A 13,697-nucleotide genomic window follows, 5' to 3' on the forward strand; every position below is an offset into this window, starting at 1 on the left:
AAAAAAACAATTTTTTAATTATAAATTAATAAAATAAAACTTGTAACAAATAAAAAATGTATACTTACGAATTATTAAATTGTAGAAGTCAACGGACATTTAAAAAAAAAAATAATAATAATCAATCGATTTTATCATACAGAAAAAAATATTTGTATTATCACGTATTATAACTGATAACAAACTTGTGTCAGAAGATCACCGTGTTATCAATGCATTAGTAAATAATTTTATCTTTATAACAGATTAGGTGTAATATCGTTTACATTCACTTGAGTTTGATAAAGAAAAAAGTGTCCTAAACCAATTTTCCTAAAAACCACAAGACCGAATATAACTTTATCACTTTTTGTTTCTATTCACCACACTGTTTCTATTCACCCCATTTGACGGTGTAGGATGTTAGAACTTTTACAAATAACAAAAATTAGCAAACAATTCAGAAAAAAATTCTTTTAATATCTATAAGCACACATGATGAACTTAATACAATTAAATATAATATATATTTATTATTTAAAAATATTTAACACAGTTTTTTAAAAAAAGTTTGCTAGGATTACAAATAGATATTGGTACAGTAAAGATAGCTTATTTTTTTTTCAGTTATTATAAATGCAGTAATGCTAGTACTTATTTTTGTCCGGGATCAATCAAGAAGCTGAGAAACGGAACTGTAGTGATAATAAAATCACATGAGGGCCATGTTAGTGAGCAAAATAACTCTCAGCAACTGATTCATAATTTTTGTGAAATTTTGAAAACGAGGGCATCTACTGAGAATATCTCGTTAAGGAATTTATATGATGAGGAATCTAGAAGGTAAGAAGTCATATAACCTAAAGAATATCTTTTAGAGCCCTATCAAAAATTAATATCTGAATTTAATATTTAATTAGACATGTGGTAGCAGCAGGGTTGTACCCATGGTCAACAGCCGAATCTCTAATGCGACATGCCCGAAGAAGATCATTGCCTAGATTGCCTAACTCACTGTTAGATTTGGCAACTCTATTTGACAATGGCCAGCTAAATCGGTTTTCTTGTTGCGACTCTCCTTTTTTTAGAGGATGTGTTAGAGATGTGGATGGAAGAAGTAGCATCATTTTTGGATGTATGAATTTAATTGTTAATGTTCTGCAACATGGTGTGACAGAGTTACATGCGGATGCCACGTTCAAGGTTGTACCTAGAAACATGGGATACCAATTACTAACCATACATTGTATGATCGAAAACCATGTAAGATATTAATAATATGTTATATTATTTTATTTAATATACAAATTCAAATTTAAAATACTTGTGGAAATAGCCACCAATTTAAATAGTTGTAACATACAATGATATTTATTCATTTTAAATTCTCATTTAAATATTTGCAGTCCATACCTATTGTCTATATTCTTATGGAAAGTAAGTCACGGAATTCATACAACTGTGTTATGCGATTTGTAAAAGATAATCTTTTACCAAACTTAACAGTTGAAGTCATTATAACTGACTATGAGGTGGCTCTGAGGGATGTTTTGATTTCATCATTTCCAGAAGCCCGTTATGCTGGTTGCTGGTTTCATCATAACCAAGTAAAAATAAATAATCAAACAAATACAATCAAAAGCATTCTTATTAATGGTTTTGTATAATTTTGTAGGCTGTATGGAGAAAAATGAACAGTTTAGGATACTTACATCATCTAAATACTAACGATAATGCCCGTAAGGTATTGAAACTCCTTATGTCCCTTCCATTATTGCCAGCTAGAGATATGGAGAACGGATTTGTATTAATTAGAGCATTTGCACGAAATCATGATGTCCACTTGGAAAGATTGCTAAGTTATTATGAACGGTATTTTACTAATTAACTTAAAACCTAAAACATTTTAAATAACTGTTAATAAATACTATTAGGTATTAGAAATTTAAATATTAAACCTGTACCCCAATAACATAATTGACATTTTTCTTTTAAGATATTGGTTAAGAAATATTGGTCCACAAGTTGTGTCGGTTCATGGACTGCCTCGTCGGACAAATAATAACATTGAGAGCTTCCATAACGCCTTAAGATTAAAGTTTTCTGTCGCGCATCCAAGCTTATGGGTATTTATAGGTAAGTAATGTATGCATAAGTACAATATAACAATATTACATCAAGTTGTGTTAGAACTTAAAGGTATAAATAGATATTAGACTCAAGGTTTTGGAACTATGGATCAAATTACTACATTAAACTACTAAAATTAAAATTAATATATTTTTATCAGAGGTTGTATTTATTTATAGTTATAAACTTAAATTTAATCTTCTTAAATGAAAAAAAAAAATGTTTTCATAGTTACTTAAGTAAACTCAATGTAAAACCTAATATAATGAGTCTTAAATTATAATCATAAAGGTACCTAGTTAGTTAATAATTAATACCAAAACGGTAATACCTATTTTATTTTGTAATTTTTAAATAGGCACTTTAACTACTTTGAGTTCCAGTTACCATTTGGTCAATCAACAAATTTTGAATCACTTGCGTCCCACTAGGCATGTGAGGACCAAGTTTTTGGCTAACTCTCACAGGATAAAGTATGCTACAGAGCAATACCAATTAGGACAAATATCCATATGGCAATTTCTTCTGCGTTGTTCGTATACCAGCGCAGCTTATGAATTAAGGTTGCGAACCTGGGCGTTGAGAATGAACGATGCTGATGTAGATGATGAATCAGACCACAATGTTCCAGCAGATGCAGTTCTAGTACCAGATCACATTCCCAATGTTATTGATCCACAGCCAGTGGAAAATAATAACTTGCAATTGGATCTGAATCAACCGTTTAATGATGCACCACGTTCACCGCCAATTATGAACCCTCCAGATTCGCCAGATGTACCTCAGCCGCCGGACAACAGAAACTTGTGTATGACATGCTTGGTAGTGTCTCTATCTGATAGCGAACAGCAATATATTGTATTACCATGTGGCCACGCATGGGTGTGTGATGTGTGTGTAAGGCAGTTGGAACAACAAAACTCTGTATGCCCAATGTGTAGAGCAGAAAATGTAATTTTTCAACGGGTGTTTTTTCTTAAATATTTTATTTTAATCCTTTAAAAAAAAAATAAATAAATGATAATTTATAATTAAAACTGAAGTTTATTAATTATTATAAAAAGCTTATCTCCAGAAAATAATAAAAAAATAGTTTGTCCATTATTTAATATATTTTTCAGATTCCCTAATTTATTTAAGAATTAGGTAACGGTTTAGTATTTCACTATACCAATAAAGTGTTGTTACTGTTTCATTAAAAACCACTTTATTTAATTTCTAAACATTTTTTTTAAATTTATTTTACATGTTTTTACCTAACTTCAATTATATAAAATATAGTTGTACAGTCAATAGTCATAGGTACGCTTTACTTGTAGAATAGTTTCACAGCGCATAAAACAAGGGAGTTACAGTTAATATAATTGTTTAAATTCAATAAATGTATTAAATTACACCAAGTGTACATTTTTTATTTATTTTAAACAAACAAACCATGTTTAGTAATCAAAGGTGAGATATTTATCAATATAGTAATATAGACAGCCGGACAGTGATGTGATATGATATTTTAATCTTTCAGTCTAGTGAATATTTAAACATAAATTCAATAAGCAAGAGGAATTTTGTTTTCTAAAAATTATTTAAGCATATTATTGAAAATGTAAATTAATTTTTTTAATTACATTTTAACCTTTTTTTATTTTATTGTATCTATTAATAAGAAAATGTCAATCACCTAAAGTAGAGTTCAATTATAGTAAAAAATATGAAATTCAAAAAATACAAAATTTGTTAGTTTGTTTTATTCAAATGTTTTATTTTTAGTATTTATTTATTGGATTTTATAATTTGTAATAAAGTTTTATAAATTAGTAAGTTTTTGTCTACCAGATGTCAAAATTAGATGAAGTGAATTGTTGTGAAAGAGACATAGGTATCTATCTATATTTATACCAACAAAATTAACATGATTCTCTTAAATCTATGAAATAGGTATGCAAACAAAAAATGGTTTTATTTATTGAGGATAAGCCAAATCGTGAAGCAATCACAACCAATCAATTTGGACTTAAAGAAAAAAAAACATGCAAATGCTATATTCCTAGCCCTTTTTATGAATAAATAAATAAACTATATTTAAATAATTTGTTTCAAGTATGATTAGCCCACTCTGCCAGAACGGGCTGTGCACGCCTATGTGTAACAGTAAACAATTACAAAACCCCGGGTGGTCAATCCATACTTGACTGCAACTTTGTAAGATAAATAATTGTTGTTGTGATGTATCTGTTAAGTTCTTTGAGATGTATGATAACCGATAAGTAATACATTATACCTAGAAGTTTTAATACTAAACAGAACTTACATGATTTGAGACATTTGAGTTAGGAAGGTTTGAATGAGATTGTTGTAACTTGTAGATAGCATATTAGGTTTTAGTTTGATTTTGCAATGTTTTAATACGTGTAATATGGTATGACTCCATCCCTTTGATCATATACTAGTATAATATGATCTAAGCTCCATCCATTGTATATGATCATCATAATATTGGTAACCAAGGGTCTAACATCATGTTGGTGCGTGGAACCGTTTTCATGTTTTTCGTAGGTTTAGACTTCAGATCATAGGTAACCAAGACCACAATCAGCTGATCGAGTTTCGCTTCTATATTGTTCTATGATATGATCTAAGGATTATCACTTATCAGCTATAAATTCTTATCACGGGGTCCAAATTCTTATCTATCACATCCCGCTATGGGGACCTAAAGTTTACACCGCTATCTTGTGCTGTTTCCGAAAACAAAAACAAGGTGACTAGCTTTTTCAATTTCCGTAATGTGACGGTCCGTCATATTACTGTCCATGTATTTACTTTCCGCCATATTACGGTCCGTGATATTAAGGTTTTCCGTCATATTACGGTCCGTACATTTTTTAATTCCGGGATTTGACGGTCCGTAATCTGACGGTTAGCGGTATTTTTATTTCCGTAATTTGACGGTCCGTAACTTGACACAAGAATTCCGCAATCTGACAGTCCGTTTAATTATTTTCCGTGTATTTACGGCTCCCCAAGTGTACCTATTAGATAGTAGGTATTAAATAATTCTCCAAGTACATATGGTTAATATTCACGTTTTACTACTTTATAACATGTTTTCCAGAAAAATCTCCATTTTATATTATTAATTAATTATTTATATTTGTACGTAATTCTTATGAAAAACAACTATTCATATTTTTAATATTTATGTTAATACTCTGATTAGTTTTTTATTAATTGTATAATTATATACAGATCGGTATAGTTAATACAGAAATAATATAATACTAATCCTAAGAACTATGTAGTTATTATTAAATTATATAAGCATAAAAAAAAGACATATGAGTACTACTTACATCCATAATTAGTATATTTATTATACTACTTATCAGCACCAACATTAGCTGATACTTTACAAAAAAACTGTTATATTTTAATGTATCTTACTATAGGTAGGTATAGTTAAACAAGTTTATTATAATATAAGTTTAATAAGTAAAATAAAAAATGATGTTATAGTAATAACTAATATTGTAGGGAAAAAAACAAATTTAATGTATCATCTTATCTTGCCATTCGACTTTTCCTTCATCAGTCAAAAAATAATTTGCATACATGTCTCTGATTGTATTGCCGGATCTGTTTTGTGTATCTATTGTATCATTTGAAGTTTCAAAACCTTGTATACTCAATGTATGGGCAAATTGATATCCATCTCTTACACGAACAAAGTTATGAAGTACACAACAAGCTTTTACGATTTTTGTTGAAAGTTCAACGCCTGTATTCATCAGTCTATGAAAAATCCTCCATTTGTTGGATAAAATTCCAAAACTAAATTCAATATACCTTCTAGCCGGTGATAGACGGTAATTAAAAATTTTTTTTTTATAATTTAAGTTACTTCTAGCATATGGTCTTAAAATAGTTTTAGAAACTCCAAAAGCTTCGTTGGCTAAAATTACATAAGGTAAAGGACCATTCTCGTTATCTCTTGGTAGAAGTTTAGGTCGAGGTATAGATAATGTTTCATTTTCAAGTTTTTCAAAAAATTTTCCATTTTTGAAGACAGACGAATCACTAAATTTTCCACATGCTCCAACATCAACAAATGTAAAACAATAATTTGCATCACAAATTGCCATCAACACTATAGAATAATAATGTTTGTAGTTATAAAAAAGTGAACCGCTTTTGATAGGCTTAATAACGCGAATATGTTTCCCGTCTAATGCACCGATGCAGTTAGGGAAATTAGAATTTTTTTCAAAATCCAAAGAAATTTCTCTCCATTTTTTTTCCGTAGGTAGAGGTATGCCTTCAGATTTCATTTTCCAAATTTTTTCACATATATCCTCAACGATACCACTAATTGTAGATATTCCCATTATATATGAATACTGTAGATCAGTAAATGTATTACCTGATGCCAAGTACCTTAAATAAAAAAAAAACAAAATTGTTTCAATAACCTATAAATTCAATATAATATTTTGAAACGTCTATAAAAAACAATTTGACTGGCCAAAAAGTTTTGAAAATTTGTGCATATATTGCCATTAAAAAAAAATCAAAAATCGTAGATCACAATTTTTTTATAAGCATAGAAAAAAACTATAGAACTAAAACATCAAATTTTTTTTTTAATTTTCCTTTAATTTTCCAGCTATTTATAAGCATTTGAAATATTCGAATATTTTGTGTTTTTTTTTATAAAATTCGATAATATAATTTGAAAGTTAATATTAAAAATTTAATTTAAGGTTGTCCACAAGTTTTTCTTACAATAATTTAAAAAAAAACTAGCGAAAGTCAAATAAAACATTTGTATGATAGAACACATTTTTTATTAATGCATTTTTAAATGCATGCGTAAAATTACGGTTTAATATTAAACGGTTTTAGATATAAGTACAATAAATAAGCTCCGCCTCCACTATACAGCAGAGAGAGTTCTCAATTTTTTTTGTATTAATATAAATAGGTACCTACAGAAATGTATTTAATAAAATAAAATTACAATTACAACAGTTGTTATTTTGTTTATTTTATTTATTTAGTACCTATATTATTACATTTTTGCCTACATATTATAGTTGATAAAGCCCAACAAAGGTGGAAAAGTGTAAGGGATGCAAAAATTAGATCAATGGCAAACAAAAAACTATTGAAGTCTGGATCAGCTTCAAAAAAAAAAAGGGAATATGCTTATGATAAACAACTACAATTTCTTGAATCCTTGGTAGAACCAAATAGGTACCTAAGTAAACATATTTAAACAATTTGTTATGTAATCAAGCCCGGATTAAGGATCAATTGGGCCCCGGGACACCATACACCCTTTCAACTTTAACTTCAAAATAATTGTAACATATTAACGACTTTATATTATTATATAATTTGTACTACCTATACAAAAAATATACAGATGGTGACCATTGAATTGGCTCCCAATATTGGGTAAAGTACCTCATCGAACATTGAATTGGCTCCCAATATAATTTTCAACAAGTGGTTCTCATAATATAAAAGTTGGAAGACTTTAATATATTTAGCGACACAGGGCCGGATATACTGTTTGCAATTATCTAATCGTTAACCCGATAACGCATTATAAATGGTCATAATCATATCACATATCATTAGTTCGTCGCAATCCGTCGCAATAATCGCAGTTCGTCTCAATCGCTCGCAGTTCATTGCAATTTGTCACATTTCGTACCTACATATTATATATAATATAAAATAAATTCGGTCGAAAAAATGTTAAGTGAAAAGGGAGAATTAATTTTTATAATAAATAAGTTTAAATTTAGCTATCATAAGTTTCTCCAAAATGAATTTAAACGATTCAAATGTACTAAACGGGGATGCACAGCTTATGAAAGAATTTGTAAAAACGAAAATGTTGTACGGGAATCGTCCAGTCTTAATCATAGCCACAATCCAGATGAAGAAAACAAACTTGAACGCCAAATTATTAGTAATGGACTGAAAAGAAAAGCCATCGAAAGTATATGTGAACGCCCTTCTAAATTGTTGCATATGTACTTAAGGGAAAATTCAACAAATTCAATTACAACGCAAGATGTTAAATACATCAAACATAATATGCTTCAAGCTCGAACCTTAGTACGTCCAAAATTACCCAAAAATAGACAAGAAGTGCATGATATTTTACAAACCATGGATATAAAAACATATGACGGTAAACAATTTTTACAAACGAATGATGCGGAAAAAGGAGTTGTACGGTACGGGCCGGGGACGAACAATAATAGTCCGCGACTCCCGGTCACCAAAATACTCCGTACGCACCGACCTGTGTAATAAGTGTGTATATATTATGTATAGCGACTCTGTAGAAGTGGACGGGATCGCCGATCAAGACTAGAGAGTGCTAGTGTGCGGTGGGTGTATAAGTGTGTATATGTGTGTGGGTGTGTGCTTAAAACCAGATGACACTATGAGGGTCTAGGACACTTCGCCGCCACCGTTTCGTCTTTAAATATACCACCACAACTCGTACCAGAATATACCAGAGATCCAGCAGTGACACCACCAATTCGAAATAATTTACAGTGATGCCTTGTTAGCGGCACTCGTCGCTACGCTCCCCGGCGCCGTCGCTCCGCTCCGCAAATCGAAAATATCCCTCGACTTGCTATGCAACACCACCTAAAGTTGGTCACTGTGTAACGGCTGTTATACCATAATACAACAACCACTCTTATCATTCAAAAGCTTATCACTACCGAAACGTTAAAGGCTCGGGCACACAGAACGCGGGTCTGTCGCGGCGGTCAGCGATCTGGTGACGCCACTCACCATGCGTTTGTTTCATAAGCGGTCTAGCCTAAAAACATGATATTTGCCAGTCACATATCCACCTGCGGTTGTAGTCATATAGTTACAAATCAACGATATTTTTCAGTGTTTTTTTCATTATATTATTATTTATTCAATATGTCAAGTTCTGACGAAGAGCAACTTCTTCTTCTACTCGCCCTTCAAAATAAAAGAAAAAGACGATGTTGGGTGCATGAAATAAATACGAAAAGAAAATCATTTGGCGAATACCATCGTCTTTGTATTGAACTTCAATCACATGAAGATCGTTTTTTTCAATATTTTCGCATGTCACGAGAGTGTTTCGAGGAATTACATGACCTAGTAAAAGTAAATATTTCAAAATTGCCAACAAACTTGAGAGAACCAATCGAGTCAAGAGAAAGATTAACTATTTGTTTGAGGCAAATTTCACAAAATAACATATAACAAAAATTAAACTAATAATAAATATAAATACATTTATTATAAGATAGATAAAAATAAAAAAATTGATAATACCTTATTCATTTATTAAAATTGAAAAGTATTGTGTAATATCTTAGTTATTTTTAGTTTATTAATGTTTTTAAAGTAAAAAAAAGTTTAAATAAAACATATTAGTTTTAACATTAGAAAGTAAAATTTCTTAATTAATATATTGATTAGGGTTAGGCAACCCTAATCCAATAACCATGTTGCTCGCATTTTCATAAACATCCCTCGTCGTTGTATAAGAAAGATTATCTGGCTGGCTCTGTGATTCAAAACTATACTGAGAATTTGGGGAACTAGTAGCTGAATTGTCACTATAATATATTGGTCTTACTTGCTCACGTAGCTCTCTTAGTTCAGTTTTTGCGAATAATGTTGCAAGCTCTATCTTAAGTTCAGCTTGTATTTGAGGGTGAAATTGTTTAAAAGTGTCCGCGTAACTTAAAAACAAATGATCAGTACCGTCAAGTTGTGTTCTTTTTTTTGTTTGCAAATAGTCGATAACTTTTTCAAAGACATTAACTTCATGATGTAACTTAAGTTTTTTCCGTGGTGTTAAAGGGGGTGGCATTTGTGTGGTACTTGGAGAAATAATACTTTCATGTGTATCTGAACTCTGTGCCGTCTGTGGTGGTGTTTCTGGTCTATTAGGTGATCCTATTGACATATCAGGTATATTACTGCCTGGAGGACGAAATTTGAGAATATCATCTAAAAATTCCATGTGGCTACTCCATGGCCATTTATGGTATTTCTTAGCTTGCCCTGTTTCTCCTTTTACACTTTTTTTGAATCTCATATAGGAATCACGCAAATTTTTCCATTTACTTTTGGCCAATTCACCTGAAAAATATTAAAACAATACGAGGTTGAATAGAATAAAATAAAATAGAGAGATTACAATTACAAAAGACAATAATATATTAAAAAAAGGTGGGTAAGTGGGAGTCGCTCTGCTGTACAGTAGGTTACAAGTGACTAACTGTAATGGATTGTGTTAAATTTGTATCCAATGATATAATATCATTGTATAAGAAAAATGATTCTGAGCGAAGACGGTCAGTCAGCCTACCTATGATATTACTAAGTATATTAATCGATATTATTGTGAATAAAGTTATTAATATATTATAACATATTTACGTTGAACCCTGTTTTAAATTTTCAATCCATAACTAAGTTTTAAATTTTCAATCCATAACTAAGTTTTAAATTTTCAATCCATAACTAAAAGTTGAACATTTTATACATTTTTAACTACAAAATAATTTAAAATTTAAAATTTGATAAATTTTGTCTAAATTTGAACTTAAAATGATTTTTAAAAAAATCGTGCCTATGTATTTTAAATATTTTTCAACTATTATTGTAACAATATATTAGGAGCTTCGTATTAAATTTTCAAACTTTTTTACCCAACAAATAAAATTTTATAAAAATGTAAAAAAAAGCACACATCATTGTAAAATCAATACATTCATCGCTCCGCTAAGAATCTAAAAAGTATTTTATGAATCTTTATTAATTTTTTAGATATTTAGCTACCGGTGACAGCCACCAAAGTATTGCTTTTTCTTTTCGAACGGGACGATCTACTGTTTCAAAAATTATAAAAGAAGTGTGTCAAGAAATTTGGAACAATCTACATCCAACTTATTTACCTGCACCTTCTGAACAGATATGGAATGAAGCTGTGGAGGGATTTTCAAAAGTTTGGGGATTTCCTAACTGCCTAGGAAGCATTGATGGAAAGCACATTAAAGTAAAATGTCCTAGTAATAGGGGCTCAAGTTATTTCTGCTACAAAAATTTTTTTTCCATCGTTCTCTTAGCGGTAGTAGACCCGTTTTACAAGTTTATGGTAGTTGATATTGGCAGCTATGGGCGTCACAGCGACAACGCTATTTTCGAAAATTCCGCTTTTTTTCGGCAGTACATTGATGGAAAAACTATTCTACCTTCGAAGCCACTTCCAGGTACCGATAATCCTGTTCCCCACGTATTCATTGGTGACGAAGGATTTGCTCTCCAAACTTATTTGATGAGACCTTACCCTAAAGCCACTATGATAAGTGACATAAAAAAGAAAAAGTTCAATATGCGATTAAGCAGAGCGCGCCGTGTGGTCGAAAATGCGTTTGGTATATTAGCCATGGAGTGGCGAGTATTCCTCAGATCAATAGAAACGGATGTTAAAACTGCCGAATGCATTGTGAAAGCTGCATGCTGCCTACATAACTACATTATGATTAAAAATAATAACACATTCATTGAAAGTGAGGAGCAAACTGAAACTATTCGAGCTTTATCGGACATGAGATCGACTAATCGAAGGACAAATACGGCTGCATTTGAAATTCGAGAACAGTTTGCGAGTTATTTTAATAAATGAAATGATATGCTTTTAAATATTATTGTATTATTATTAGAATACAATATTATTTAGCATTTTAGTAGTATTCAATATTTATTTCTAAATCAGGTGTACACTGTTCGGTAATATTATTATTAAATAAACTATTAATAAATTCATCTTACGAATATGTATACAGTTTTTATCAATAGCGTGTAATAAAATTAAATACTAAAATATTTTGTCTGTCAAAGCAAATAAAAATAAAATATTTCTATAAAATAGGAATTACCTAATTGAACTTGGCAATATATTATAAAATTCATATTTTAAATTTGTTAATGTGGTTTTAACAAAATTTTCAAAGTCTAAAACAAGACAAATACATAAATATTATATAGTGTAATACATGATTTAATCTATGAAAACAATTATAGTTACACAGCTATTATAATACCAGTATTTGACGATGTTATTACAGCTGCAGAAGGAGTAGAAACAGATTTTGATGTTGGCTTCTGCATTACGAATTCCATTGTAGCTGATTTACTTGTTGATGGAGTACAATATCCTATTTGCTCATTATTATTGTCACTTAAGATGTTAAAATCTACAATACATTAAATTATTTAATTTTTATTGCGCATTTTTATATACTGAGAAAACTAAACATAACATATAATATAATATACAGTAATATAACTATAATATACCTGGTATATCGTGGATTATTTCTGCTTCTGCATCTGTTTGTCTCAATGCACCTAACAGCTGTGTTTCGGAGTCTTTTTTGTTTAAAATGGTAGAAATAATTGATTCATTATCATCTGATGATTCATTATTGCCTATAAAAATTTAAATGTTGCAATTATTTCATCATCCAAAATTAGATTTTAATTCAAATTATTAAAATACAGTTGGTTTAATTTTAATACAATATAAACAATATATAGTAATAGTCGAGGTAATAGTATAATAGTACACTCACTGTCTTTAGTAACATTTGGATCATACGATTTGTCAATATCACTGTCATCATTGCAGGTATCTTCCCCATTATCACTATCTATATAATAGTTTAATATAGGTATTAATTACAATACAAGTATAATGAGAAAACACAAAATAAAAACATTGTTATAAAATTTTTTTAAAATTAAATTGATATCTACCTGAAATATTTGTGAAAATAGGGTTTTTATTTGACCTAGGCAATTTTTTTGTTAGTTTTGAATTGTTCCATGATCTTTTCAAAGTGTGTTCTTTTTTCTTTTTTTTATGAGATTCTGAAGATGAGAAATCTGACGTTAATTGACCCAATTTTGCTTTTTGTTTCGCTTCTGTTAAAGACTCTGAAAAGGAGGTCATATTAAAAAAAAAATAGCATAATTGAATTTTTTTTAATTTATCATCATTGTTATTTTTACTATATCTAGCCAATTAAAAAAATTAAAAATTAAAATTATACATACCAATGGGTTGGTCAGCCGCCAATCTTCCAGCTTCAAAAAAATCAAAATCGAAAGAATTTGATGGTGTACGCAACTCGACCATTTTATTTTTGTTTCTAACATGTGATTTAGGCCAAGCGCACATGCCATTAGAATACCATTGAGTTGGTATAGCAGCCACTATTTGATTCAATGAATATGACAATCGACCACATTGTCTATGAAAAAAAAGTTATAAAAATAATAAATAAAATAAATTTATACTTGCAATCCATTTATTATACCAATAGGTAGTTAAATTATCTTAATTTAATGCAAAATACTTACCTTCATATTAAATACCTATTTATAATTAATTGCAGTAAAATGTTGCTCATATGAGTTATATAGTTATATAGTCATATAGTTATATGTAAGATGATATACCTAAAGTCTAAGTATACCTTAAATTTTAAGGCTTAAAATAA

At 29.8% G+C, this 13,697-nt stretch overlaps 3 protein-coding genes across 3 annotated transcripts; 2 read left to right on the top strand and 1 right to left on the bottom strand.

The window, feature by feature from the left end:
- Positions 1-125: 125 nt before the first annotated feature.
- On the top strand, positions 126-3,078 carry LOC111027140 (the record flags this gene model as incomplete). The annotated part of the gene is made up of 6 exons (XM_022305362.1): positions 126-822; positions 900-1,242; positions 1,386-1,586; positions 1,655-1,851; positions 1,976-2,115; positions 2,468-3,078. Coding segments are annotated over exons 2-6 (1,443 nt in total), but the record flags the coding sequence as incomplete, so codon positions are not given.
- A 2,576-nt stretch (positions 3,079-5,654) lies between these two features.
- LOC111027139 (protein ALP1-like) lies at positions 5,655-6,491 on the bottom strand. Its single transcript, XM_022305361.1, has one exon. The coding sequence runs from the start codon at positions 6,489-6,491 to the stop codon at positions 5,655-5,657; it is 837 nt and encodes a 278-aa protein (XP_022161053.1).
- A 3,974-nt stretch (positions 6,492-10,465) lies between these two features.
- Positions 10,466-11,818, top strand: LOC111027142 (protein ALP1-like). Its single transcript, XM_022305363.1, has 2 exons — positions 10,466-10,488; positions 10,960-11,818. The coding sequence occupies exons 1-2, from the start codon at positions 10,466-10,468 to the stop codon at positions 11,816-11,818; spliced, it is 882 nt and encodes a 293-aa protein (XP_022161055.1).
- Positions 11,819-13,697: the final 1,879 nt, after the last annotated feature.

Source organism: Myzus persicae, unplaced genomic scaffold (assembly GCF_001856785.1).
Source record: "Myzus persicae strain clone G006 unplaced genomic scaffold, MPER_G0061.0, whole genome shotgun sequence".
Taxonomy (NCBI): domain Eukaryota; kingdom Metazoa; phylum Arthropoda; class Insecta; order Hemiptera; family Aphididae; genus Myzus; species Myzus persicae.

What these genes read in the sequence shown, in the direction of transcription:
- LOC111027139 (XM_022305361.1), bottom strand. Translation starts at nt 6,491, where the DNA reads ATGGGAATATCTACAATTAGTGGTATCGTTGAGGATATATGTGAAAAA.
- LOC111027142 (XM_022305363.1), top strand. Translation starts at nt 10,466, where the DNA reads ATGATTCTGAGCGAAGACGGTCA. An exon ending in ATTCTGAGCGAAGACGGTCA is followed by an intron (nt 10,489 to 10,959) that starts GTCAGCCTACCT and finishes TTAATTTTTTAG; the next exon opens with ATATTTAGCTACCGGTGACA.